This window comes from Chiloscyllium plagiosum, unplaced genomic scaffold (assembly GCF_037043375.1).
Source record: "Chiloscyllium plagiosum isolate Xiang-an unplaced genomic scaffold, Cpla_swu_hap1 HiC_scaffold_10, whole genome shotgun sequence".
Taxonomy (NCBI): domain Eukaryota; kingdom Metazoa; phylum Chordata; class Chondrichthyes; order Orectolobiformes; family Hemiscylliidae; genus Chiloscyllium; species Chiloscyllium plagiosum.
In genome coordinates, this window is record NW_028270148.1 from 103,484,809 (window position 1) to 103,498,144 (window position 13,336).

A 13,336-nucleotide genomic window follows, 5' to 3' on the forward strand; every position below is an offset into this window, starting at 1 on the left:
AGTTCTGGTAACTCTTCTTTTTTTTTCAGATAAAGAAGTATCTTCTTCCACAGTCATTTGGTTTAAAGCAGTAATGTTCTCCAGTTTTTAGTCCATACTCCAAAAAATAAAAGTTGTCTTTACAGAATTAAGTTGCCCTCCTGGGAGGCCTCTATGCATGATGTATCATGGTCTATGATGAAGCATCATTTCTGTTTTGATATGTTGCTTAACAACCACATCACTGAGAAATTGTTCTGGTTCTGATACCCCCACATAGCACAGATACACCCGTCTGGAACAGATCATTCAACAACTGCTTCTGTGGTTCCTGACACAGCCCTACATAGATAACACAGCTGGAGGATCAATGACAAGGGTATCTGCAAGCCCAGGAACAGCAACGACTTCCAACCTCCTGAGGGAGAAGAAGTAGGAGAGGATCCCTTCTGGATGAGGAGGAGGATGAGGAGAGCCAGAATCTATTGTTCATGCTGTAGTTTCCTCAGACATCCAAAGTTCAGTGCTTCAGTATGCTTCATTACTACACTTTTAGCATCATTGCCCACATGAGCAATGCTTAACGAGGCAGACTTTGGGAGTAAATAGAGCACTGGATATCACCCAGCCTTGAATGAGTGGGCACTCTCTTGTAAAGTGCTTGATAGAATGAGCCTTTTCGTACAGAGATGCATACATTCATGAATGATCACATAGTGACACACACATAAGTTGGCATTGTGTGGAACGTGAGTAGAGGCCAGGCCCTGCATTCACACTACAACACCTCAGCAGCATTCATGAATGTAAAGACTGAAGGATTCCTGACATCTATTGCCAACTTGGATACTTGTCAGAAATGAGTTTCAAACAGTACTTGGAATATATGAAGAGGTTGCTTAACTCTGACATGGTGGAGAAAGTGAGGACTGCAGATGCTGGAGATCAGAGCTGAAAAATGTGTTGCTGAAAAAGCACAGCAGGAGAGGCAGCATCCAAGGAGCAGGAGAATCGACGTTTCGGGCATAAGCCCTTCTTCAGGAAACTCTGACATGGTAGCCACTTAAACAGGTCCCACAGCTACGTTCACAGAAGATCAAGCATGAAGATGGAAATGCATATATAAACAGATCTGAAAGTCTCTTTGCAATGATGTCTGTCCTGTGTTACCTATGTCTCCTCAGTGAGGGGGTTTTCATCCGTAACCTCCCACGATATCTAAGTACAGTCCTGGGATCCACATTCTGGGTTGGAAAGAACCTCTTTTCTGGATGACATTTTGGTAAATGTCCCTGAGGATATTTATGGCTACAGCATCCATATATGCTGAGAGTGTACTGCCCAGATGCAGGCTCATCTCTGTTCAGTTGCAACTTTCACAGAGTCTCGGATCACAGGCCGCTGGAAAAATCACCTAATTGAATAAAAAAAACTGAACTTTCCCAGTCATGACTTAGTCTCAATGCATCAACAGATCTATACAGAGTACAGAAAAGCCAATGCAGTAACAAATAGTTGAAGGGAGTTTCTGGAAATGGAGAAAGGTAACCAGTGCTGTTCCACAAGGATCAGTGCTTGGGTCACTGTTGTTTGTGATATACATAAATGATCTGGAACAGGGCATCGTTGATCTGATCAGTAAGTTTGTAGATGATACGAAGATTGGTGGAATAGCAGAAAACGTAGGGGACTGTCAAACAATATAGGAAAATATAGATAGACTGGAAAGTTGGGTGGAGAAATGGCAGATGGATTTCAATCCAGGCAAGTGTGAGGCAATACATTTTGGAAGGTCTAATTCTAGAGCGAACTATACTGTAAACGGAAGAGCCTTGGGAAAAGTTGATGAGCAGAGAGATCTGAGAGTTCCGGTCCATGGTATCCTGAAGGTGGCTGCACAGGTGGATAGAGTGGTCAAGAAGGTATAAATATGCTTGCCTTTATCGAATGGGATATTGAGTACAAGAGCTGGCAGGTCATGTTAAAATTGGACAAGACTTTGGTTTGGCCGCATTTAGAATATGTGTACAGTTCTGGTCGCCACATTACCAAAAGGATGTGGACACATTGGAGAGGGTGCAGAGACGGTTTACGAGGATGTTGCCTGGAATGGAAGGTGCTAGCTATGAAGAGAGGCTGAGTAGGTTAGGCTTGTTTTCATTAGTAAAAAGGAGATTGAGGAGGGACCTGATTGAGGTCTACAAAAGGGTATAGACAGGGGTGGATAGAGATAAGCTTTTTCCCAGGGTGAGGGATTCAATATCAAGAAGTCATGTGTTCAAGGTGAGAGGTGAAAAGTTTAAGGGGGATACATGCGGAAAATACTTTACACAGAGGGTGGTAGGTGCCTGGAACGTGTTGCCAGCAGAGGTGTAGAGGCAGGCATGGTAGATTCATTTAAGGTGCGCCTGGATAGATGCATGAGTAGGTGGGGAGCAGAGGGATACAGATCTTTAGGAATTGAGCGATAGGTTCAGGCAGTGGGTTTGGATCGATATAGACTTGGAGGACTGAAGGGCCTGTTCCTGGGTTGTAAATTTTCTTTGTTCTTGTTCTTTCTTAAATGCAGCCTCCTACCTAATTACCTCTTTAGAAGATTATATTCATACAGTTGAAAGTGCAGTCCTCATCTCATTAGTGACAAAATAGTATCACGGAGGTGCTCCCTCCCACATATCTGCCTGCATTTCTATTTAAACATAAAAGGAGGTATAAATCCCAGCAGCTCTCATACCACAAGCTCACCAACGTTTCATTACAATCAAGAGACTGTACACACATGATAGGCAGCATCCAAGAAGCAGTAAAGTTGACATTTCGGGCAAAAATCCTGATGAAGGGCTTTTGCCCAAAACATTAATTTTCCTGCTCCTCCACAGCCTGGCCTGCTGTGCTTTTCCAGCACCACTCTCATCTCGGCTCTAATCTCCAGCATCTGCAGTACCCACCTCTGCCCTATACACACGATAACTGTTCACGAAACTTATGCATGGGCCAAGGTCACAGCCATAAAAGATGGGCTTTTGAACTGAGCCCCTTTTGAATTCATCTCAATTATTTAGCCCAACCAGATTTATTGGCACCAACCAGTGTGGTTTCCTCTCTTGTGGAGGCTTGTTGGCCCAGTCAGGTTTCCTCCCTAACACTAACTGTTTTACAACAAGCCATTGCCTTTGACTGACACTTCTCAAAGGCTAATAAACCTGCAAATATTCACCCCTAATATTAACTATTTATGGAAAGAAGAACCTTGGTGTGAATGAGTTAACTAACATTGGAGCTTGAAAGGAATTTACCTCACTAGATACATGCTTCATATATAAATATAGGCTTGTGAACACACATTTCCCAATTTTTGCCTCACAAGATTTTCACTTTTAAAGCAGCAAAAGAGAATCTTCCATTTACGCAGCTGGTTGACAAACTGGCTGTATCACAAGTTGTTTCTGATCTGAACAATTAAAAGACCAGAACCATGAAAGAGAATGCAGATCTGAAATCAGAACCTGAATCTGATGTTTCAAAGGTTGTATTTAAAAGTCGACATCCTGTTGGCAATGCCGTTTCTAGGGTAGAACAAAGGTTCATTCTGAAATTGGATGAGCAAAATAAAGAGGAATGAGGATAGAAAATTCTGTTTCAATTTAGTGATTGCACCGAATGGAATTTGAAAGTCACGGGGATTGTCTGCAAGCCATAGAGTTATAATTCACAGAAACGGAATTTTCAGTCCAACTCATCAATACCAACCAGATATCCTAAACTGATCACATCCCATTTGCCAGCATTTGGCTCATATCCCTCGAAACCAAATTACTGTGGGTTTCTTGACAAATTTTCTCAGATTGATTTGACATGGAGATCTAATGCAGGTGTGGAAACAGTGGTATTTCTTGACAGCAGCAAGGAAATTTACTCTGATGCATAACTGGTGGGTTTTGAGAGTTTAAAATTTCTAAGAATGCCATATTATCAACATCCTGAAGGACTACCATTGGCCAGAAACTGAACAGGACAAACTATACAAATACTGAGGTTACAACAGCAGGCCAGCGGTTAGGAATCCTGCCACAAGTAACTCACCTTCTGGCTCTCTAGTACCCCATTAAGATCGCACATTTTAGACAGAAATGATGTGAAATTTCCTTCTTTCAGAGGTTTGTGAATCTGTGCAATACTTTACCACAGAGGACTGTAGAAGCTGGATCATTAAGTATATTCGAGACTGAGAGTAACAGATTTTTAATCAATAAGGGAATCAAGGGTAATGGGGAAAAGTTAGCAAAGTGGAGTTGAGGATTATCAGATCAGCTGTGATCTCATTGAGACTGTTCTGCCATGCAATGGGCTGAATGGTGTACTTCTGCTTCTACATGGTCTTATCCCTGGTTGCCCTTCAGAAGATTGTGCTGATCCACCTACAAAGAAACCGTTGTAATTCTTGGGATATAGGTAGACCCATGGATTACACCTCTTCCCACCCTACATCTTGCAAAAATGCCATCCCGTATTCCCAATTCCTCCACCTCCGCTGTATCTGCTCCCAGGAGGACCAGTTCCACCATAGAACACACCAGATGGCCTCCTTCTTTAGAGACCGCAATTTCCCTTCCCACGTGGTTAAAGATGCCCTCCAACGGATCTCGTCCACATCCCGCACCTCCGCCCTCAGACCCCACCCCTCCAACCGTAACAAGGACAGAACGCCCCTGGTGCTCACCTTCCACCCAACAAACCTTCGCATAAATCAAATCATCCGCCGACATTTCCACCACCTCCAAACAGACCCCACCACCAGGGATATATTTCCCTCCCCACCCCTCTCCACCTTCCGCAAAGACCGTTCCCTCCGTGACTACCTGGTCAGGTCCACGCCCCCCCGACGACCCACCCTCCCATCCTGGCACTTTCCCCTGCCACCGCAGGAACTGTAAAACCTGTGCCCACACCTCCTCCCTCACCTCCATCCAAGGCCCTAAAGGAGCCTTCCACATCCATCAAAGTTTTACCTGCACATCCACTAATATCATTTATTGTATCCGTTGCTCCCGATGCGGTCTCCTCTACATTGGGGAGACTGGGCGCCTCCTAGCAGAGCGCTTTAGGGAACATCTCCTGGACACCCGCACCAATCAACCACACCGTCCCGTGGCCCAGCATTTCAACTCCCCCTCCCACTCTGCCGAGGTTATGGAGGTGCTGGGCCTCCTCCACCGCCACTCCCTCACCACCAGACGCATGGAAGAAGAGCGCCTCATCTTCCGCCTCGGAACACTTCAACCCCAGGGCATCAATGTGGATTTCAACAGTTTCCTCATTTCCCCTTCCCCCACCTCATCCTAGTTTCTCCAGACTTGTCCGACCTGCCCAGCTCCTTTTCCACCTATCCACTCCACCCTCTCCTCCCTGACCTATCACCTTCATCTCCTCCCCCACTGACCTATTGTACTCTATGCTACTCTATCCCTACCCCCACCCTCCTCTAGCTTATCTCTCCACGCTTCAGGCTCTCTGCCTTTATTCCTGATGAAGGGCTTTTGCCCGAAACGTCGATTTTGCCTGTCCTCGGATGCTGCCTGAATTGCTGTGCTCTTCCAGCACCACTGATCCAGAATCTGGTTTCCAGCATCTGCAGTCATTGTTTTTACCTCGTTTTTACACCATTGTTTTGTATGGGAGGAAATTCAAGAATTTTGACTAAGCAACAATGAAGGAATGGTGATATATTTCCAATTCAGGATGGTGTCTGACCTGGAATGGAACTTGCAGGTGGTCATGTTGCCACGCATCGGCAACCCTTGTTCTTGATGTTTTTGAGCAAAGTACAGTGTAACTCTGCAAGTATAAATTCATCCCATAAACATATATATATATGTGTGTGCCTGTTGGGTCTTTGTGTCTGTGTGTCTGCACACACATAAACACTCTCTCTCGCAGTCACTCACAATCCCCCACCCCAGACACACACACACTCCCACATGCACTCCCTCACAGACGTAAGACACTCTACACTCACATACACACACATATACACTCTCTTTCACACTCACAACTTCCCAACCCAGACAGACAGACACACAAACACACACAAAGACCCACATGCACACATATACATATATGTTTGTGGGGTGAATTTGTACTTGTGGAGTTACATTGTACTTTGTTCAAAAACTGCATGAATTCATGTAAAACTCTGTTATCTCACTTTTTAGATTAGAATCAATCTAAACATCATGGCACAGACAGAGAACACAGGGGGCTAACACCTTCAACATATTGTCGAGCTAACACCAATTGTTACAGTTAACTTTTAAATAAAAGTTTTGTGATTTACACATGAAAGAAGTGAAACTATCATGGTATTCCAATAAATGAAAGACTCAACAAACAATCAAGGTATTTTTCAATGAATAATTTCAGTTACATCACACTGTAAACGTTTGCTATAAATTCTGTGCCTCACATTGTGTCCTCCACAATCACCTGATGAAGGTGCGGCACTCGGAAAGCAAGTTTGCTTCCAATTAAACCTGTTGGACTATAACCTGGTGTTGTGTGATTTTAACTTTGTACACCCCAGTCCAACACCGGCATCTCCAAATCTTGTTCTCGATTGTAGTGACCGTGAGTTTAGAAGGTGCTGCCTAAGGAGTCGATAGTTATGCATCTGAAACGGGTTGGATCGTTGGTTAGTTCGATTCTCTTATTTGAGGAGATCATTGCCTGACAGTTGGGTGGTGTGAATATTACTTCGAGTTTATCTCTCCTATGTAAAAGCCCAAAATATTGTAACTGTTTCTGGACGATCATCCACAAAAGGTTATCTCGTGTGCCTGCTTTCCTCAGAATGTCTTCATTACTTGTATGCGATTGTGTCTCATTTTCATCTTATGTCCCAGAAACTGCATATCCGTTGCCTTTATTTTCCATTGTCTAACTTCTGTTCCAACTTTTGGATCCATATAGTAATATGACAATTTCGTAATCGCGTTCCCTCTTATCATAAGAGATGTTCCCAGTTCTGTATTCATGAAGCTCTTAATTACTTTTGCGTATCATGTATTGGTGCAGCCCAGCTAGCGAAGAAAATTGCAAACGAGAAGCGAAACGATTGTTTCCACGAATCGCCTGCGCGACTAACTCCCTTTACCCGACAATTTTTCACGCCTCAAGCAACCTGACAAACCTGAAAACAAGGGAAAGACCTGCGGATGTAAAAAGCACAGAGATTGCTGGAGAAACCCAGCAGGTCTGGCAGCCTCTGCGGAGAGAGAAAGCAGAGTTCACAAGTCAATTCCGGCGACCGTTCTTCCGCCCTCGAAGGGGCCCTTCCAGAGTAGGAGCGGGGAGGTGAAGCATGCGGAAGGCGGACTTCCGGTTGAAGATGACCTCTGACTCCAAGTGACGCGGCCAGAAAGTGGTGTATGCGAGTGACCAGCGGCGGAAGTCGTGTTGGGGAGGGGCTGGGTCCTCGCCGTCCCATTGGTTGGAGGGGGCGCGAGACGAGCAGGGGGGCCGCGGCGCGTGCGCGCTGCCCGGGTTTGGCTCAGCAGCGCGAGGCGGCTCGGTCACCCTCCCCCACCGCTGACGCTGTCGGAGCCGAGACTGAGACGGAGGGAAAACGCTCGGTGGGGAAGCAACAGCTGCGGCGCTCACCCAGGCAACTAACCGACCCAGGCCACAAGGATGGGTGTCCCGGCCTTCTTCCGCTGGCTGAGCCGCAAGTATCCGTCCATCGTGGTGAACTGCGTGGAGGAGAAGGTGCGTGTTGGTCGAGGCTGCGTGCCGGGCCTAGTGTGTCCGTATGCATTTGGGAAACTAGGCCTGAAGCCAACCCGCTCTCTCCCCGCAAATCCTCCCTTCCTGACCACCGCCGTTGCCCCCTGATTCCCACAGAGGGAGAGTGGAAAGCTGAAAACCTCGAGGGGAAGGTTTGCATTTGAATTGTTTCCCCCCCCCCCCATGAAAGCGATTGAGTCAAGTGGGAAAACGAAAGTCAATGTCTTCTTTCCCCACACACTTCCCCTCCCCCCTCCCCAAACTTGGTTCTGTGTCGATGACTTTTTGGAAATTCGAATCTTGCATTTTCATGTTCGCAAAAGCATCAGCGATTATAAAGCGTTTCCGATCCGAGGTTCATGATGGTGGGGATTTGTGAGTTTGCTCCGTAATTCTCCAAGCGTTGTGATCCTCTCTGTGGTAGGCTGGCCTAACTCCCTCTTGTATAGCTACTTTGGATCTTTAAAGATCTTTGAGGTAGATTCTTGCTTAGTAAGAGGAGAAGGCAGGAGGATGGAGCTGAGAAACCTATGATCGCATAGTAGAGCAGACTCGTTGGGCTGAATGGTCTAATTCTGCTCTTATAATATTTTGTTTGCGGTAGAAGCAAAACGCCTGTTGTGAATTTGAAGTGCAGTCTCTGGGCAAGGAGGAGTAGAAAAGCAGTTGACAGGTTGGGTCAATCAATGGGGAAAGTTAACAGGTTTTGAACAAAAATAGAAGCAAGGATATGGGATGAGGAAATGAACAGAATGTGATGTCTGTGACTGAGTTGAAATCAGATTTAATGATAACAAGAATGATGAATCATCAAGGTAGAAGGACATGGTAATGGGAACACAGAATCAAAACATTTATCTAGCAGATGTGTAAGTGGGAATAGAAGAATCACCAGCTTTTACCGAAAAAATACAGATTGAGGTTATGGTCTGAAATTTGGAACTTCGTTCAGTTTACAAAGCTGCGCAGTACCTAATTGGAACTTGTGATCTGTTCCACTGACTGCAAGATTTGGACTTTTATTCCAGAGGCTCAGGCTAATTAATGATGTGTTGAGACAGGTTCACATCATATCCAACTATTGATGGAATTCGAATTCAGTTAAAATTTAGAAGTTAAGCTTTCATTAATTGTTGTAAAAACTGATTTCATTCAGGAAGGAATCTGCTGTTCATAGAGAGTTGGGTCTGCGTGTAATTTCAGATCCACAGCAATGAGTTGACTCTTAACTGTCCTCTGAAATGGCCCTGCTCCTCTAAGTTCAAAGGTAAATAGAAATGATCAAAAAAAATTAGCCTTGTCAGTGCTGTCTGCATTCCATGAAAAAGAATGAAGAAAAAAAAAGTCACGGTGGTCACAAAAACAGCACATAGGTGCATTCAGCTGTCATTCGTGTCAGCTCTTTGGAAGAGCAACCTAGTAAGTCCTAATCCCTTATTTATACGCCATAACCCTGAAACCCTTTTCCCTTTTGAAAGCTACAGTTGAATTGCCTATAAAACCCAGGATCCTGGATGTCTTTTTGACCATTTTCTCAACCTGCCCTGTCTTTTTCAGCAATCTATCCCCCTTTACCCCAGAGAGTCTCTGTTCTTGCATTCCCCTTAGGATCATACCATTTTGTTAATTGTTGGTGTCTTCCTCGGTCAAATGTGTCATTTCACACCTCTTTGTATTAAATTTCATCTGTCATGTGTACATCAGTTCCAGCAGCCAATGTTCTTCTGAAGTCTCAGTTCACAATTCCATGTTTTGTCATCTGCAAATTTTGAAATCCATTACATATCAGAGTATAAGTATAGATCAGGATAAACAGTGGCCTGTGTGTTGACTCCTGTGGTATCACTCTGTACCTGTGCTGTGTTTCCGATCGATGCTCTGAATTTTTATCCATTATGTCTCTATCTCTTCTATTCAAAGACTTCAACTTTGCTGCAAACTTATTGTTTGGCACTGCTATCAAATGGACATGATGTGAGCTACATTACCCTCATCAGCGATTATATCATTAAAAACTTGATAAAATTAAACATGGTTCACCTTTACATGATCCATGCTGACTTGCTGTCTAATTGATTTAATCTGCATTTAGTGTCCACACTAAAGGTGATGTTGTCATGAGAATGAATACAATATGTAAGATTGAAAGCAATTCAAGTAAACTGCTTTTCTTTCTTGGAAAGGAGTGTTTGTGTTATACAGTCTTCTAGCAGAGAAACAGACCCTTCGGTCTCACCAGTCCATGCAGAACACAATCCCAAACTAAACTAGTCCCATGTGTCTGCTCTTGGCCCATATCCCTCCAAACCTTTCCTATTTATGTACTTATCCAATTGTCATTGTATTGTGCCCGCATCCACTACTTCCTCAGGAAGTTCATTCCATGTGCAAACCATCCTGCTGTGTTTAAAAAACAAATTGCCCTCATGTCTCTCTTACATGTCTCTCTTACATGTCTCTCTTAAATCTCTCTCTCTCTCTCTCTCTCTCTCTCTCTCTCTCTCTCTCTCTCTCTCTCTCTCTCTCTCTCTCTCTTCTCACCTTATAGATGTGCTCCCTGGTCTTTAAATCTCCCATCCTAGGAGAAATATACTTGCCATTAATCCTATCTGTACCCCTCATGTATGGTCACCTCTCACAACCTCCTGCATTTCAGTGAAAGAAGTCTCAGCCTATCCAGACTTTCTCTTTAACTCAAACCTTCCATCCCTGGCATCATCCTGGTAAATCTCTTCTGAACCCTGTCCAGCTTACTAATACCTTTCCTATAACTTATCACAGTATTCCAGAAGAGGCCTCACCAATGTCCGGGGCAACCTCAATGTGACTTCCCACCTATATTCAAAAGAACTGAGCAAGGAAGGCAACCATGCTAAACACCTTCTTAACCTGTCTATATGTGATGCAAACTTCAAAGAACTATTGACCTGAAATCCTAGATTCCTCTCTTCTACAACACCACCCAAAGCTCTACCATCAATTGTACAAGTTCTACCTTGTGTGTTGTACTAAAATACAATATCTTTCATTTATCCAGATTGAACTCCATCTGCCATTTTTCATCCCATTGACCCATTTGATCAAGATCCCTTTGTAATTTTAGAAAATCTTTTTCACTGTCTACTATGCCACCAAGGTAAAAACAAGGACTGCAGATGCTGGAAACCCTGATGAAGGGCTTTTGCCCAAAACGTCAATTTTCCTGCGCCTCGGATGCTGCCTGACCTCCTGTGCTTTTCCAGCACCACTCTAATCTACTATGCCACCAAGTTGAGTCGTCCTCAAACTATTCAACCATTCCCTCTATATTCTCATCCAAATCTTGTATAGAATAACAAACAAAAGTGGACCTAGCTCTGATCCCTGTGGAACACCCCAAGGTGACAGGCTTCCAATCTGTAAAGCAACAACTCTGTCTATTCGTTTAAGCCAATTATGTATCTAATTAGCAAGGTTACCCTCAATCCTATGTGATCTAGCTTTACTAATTAGTCTACTATGCAGAACCTTGTCAAAGACTCTGCCAAAGTTCATGTAAACAATGTCGACTGCTCTGCCTTTGTCAATCGTTTTGATAACTTGCTCCCGAAAACTCAGTCAAGTTTGTGAGATGCTATTTTCCTTGCCGAAACCAAGCTGATTATCCCTGGTCAATTTTTGCCTCTTCAAATGTCTATACTTTCTACCTTTTTAGAATCGATTCCCAACTATTTACCTACAACCAAAATCAGACTCGGGTCTGTAGTTCCCTGGTTTCGTCTTACAACCCTTCTTAAACAAAGATACAACATTAGTTATCCTCCAGTCATCAGGCACCTCATTAGGAGTTATTGGTGATGCAAATATTTCTGCAAGGAGCCTCGCAATTTCCTCCCTTTTACTTCTCACAAAGTTCTAGGTTACATTAGATCAGATACTGACAATTTATCCAATTTTATATTCTCCAAGACCCCCTGAACTTCTGTAATGTGAAAGTAAGTATTTATTTCCCTGAATTCTCCAACCTCTTCCTTTTTCCACAGTAAAAACTGGTGTGGAATATTCATTTAGTATCTCTCCCATCTCCTGGATGTTCTTGGATTGTAAGAGTGCAGGAGGCTTAAAAAAAAACAGCCTTTTCATTTCCTGCACTAGGATGGTAAGCAGTATTGGAGGAGTGGTTTTGCAACATGCTAAGAAGTCTGAAGGAATGGTGAGGTTGGGATAGATATGATTGGTGACATTATATTGGCACAATAAATATGCAGGGAGGCTTGAAAATGATGACAACAAAGGAACTTCATTGTGATTCTGGGAAGCAATAAACTTCAAGTACAGTAGTCCCCTCCATACTCGCAGGGTATATGTTTTAGGACCTACTGCAGAAGCCCAAAATCGCGGATAGGAGTGAACCCATTCAATTAAATGGGAAACGTACCTTCCTAGTCCCTGGGTTCCAGAATGTTCCCTATAATATGTTCTGGCCGCGGAAAACAATTCTGCAGATAACGGAGGTTGTCTTGTACTGTGTTTTCTAGAATTCAACCTTACCATTGTCATTTCAAATCTTTTTTGGTGAACCTAGCAGATCCCTGCATATTTATTATACCAATATAATGTCACCAAAAAATTCAAGTTTTCACTGAGCTCCACCAAACAAGGTGGGAAGTAGAGAACAGAGTTGCGACTTATGATGCAGAGGTGCTGGTGTTGGACTGGGGTGGACAAAGTTAAAAAGTCACAGATGACTTAGGCAGACAATTAAAACGTCAAGCTACTGAAAATTTAAGGACAGACAAGGACTGAAGAATGTCTTACTATAAAGCCCAATTTGCAATTGGTCTCCCCAGTTCAAAGGAAATGTCTTTCCTGTATTTGTGTAAGAGGAGATATGATTGTTAGGGGTGACTGAAGAACATACCAGGGTACCACAGAAGTAACAGTAAGTTGGAACTCAAAGAGGGGACAGAAAGATGCAATTAGCACAATCTAACTTTGAAGGCTGCGGATTGAAGACCACCAGATGATACACAGTAAGTGTCAAACTTGGAAACAATGGTTGTGTTCAGGCATTGGGTCGCAGTCCAGATGCAACATCCTTGTAAATCTCTTCTGAATCCGTTCAAGTTTCACAAAATCCTTCCAATAGGAGGGACACCAGATTTACACACAATATTCCAAAAGTGGCCTAACCAACGTCTTGTATAACCACAACATGACCTCCCAACTCCTATATTCAATGCTCTGCCCAATGAAAGAAAGCATACCGAATGCTGCCTTCACTATCCTAACTGCCTACGACTTCACTTTAAAGGAGTTATGAACCTGCACTCCAAAGTCTCTTTGTTCAGCGACACTCCCCAGGATCTTACCATTAAGTGTATAAATCCTGCTATGATTTGCCTTTCCAACATACAACATCTCGCATTTATCTAAATTAAACTCCATCTGCCACTCCTTGGTTCATTGGCCTATCCGATCAAGATGCCATTGTACTCTGAGGTAACTGTCCACTACACCTCCAATTTTGGTGTCATTTGCAAACTTACTAACTATACCTCTTATGTTCCAATCCAAATCATTTATATAAATGATGACA

The 13,336-nt window shown here is 43.6% G+C and overlaps 1 protein-coding gene across 1 annotated transcript in view; it reads left to right on the forward strand.

The window, feature by feature from the left end:
* Window positions 1–7,526: 7,526 nt before the first annotated feature.
* The window catches only part of xrn2 (5'-3' exoribonuclease 2), an 85,115-nt gene continuing 79,305 nt past the window's right edge, over window positions 7,527–13,336 (forward strand). Inside the window, exon 1 of the mRNA XM_043696538.2 lies at window positions 7,527–7,740. Coding sequence (XP_043552473.1) covers window positions 7,666–7,740 — 75 coding nt within the window. The 5' untranslated portion in view covers window positions 7,527–7,665. The remainder of the gene's footprint in view (window positions 7,741–13,336) is intronic.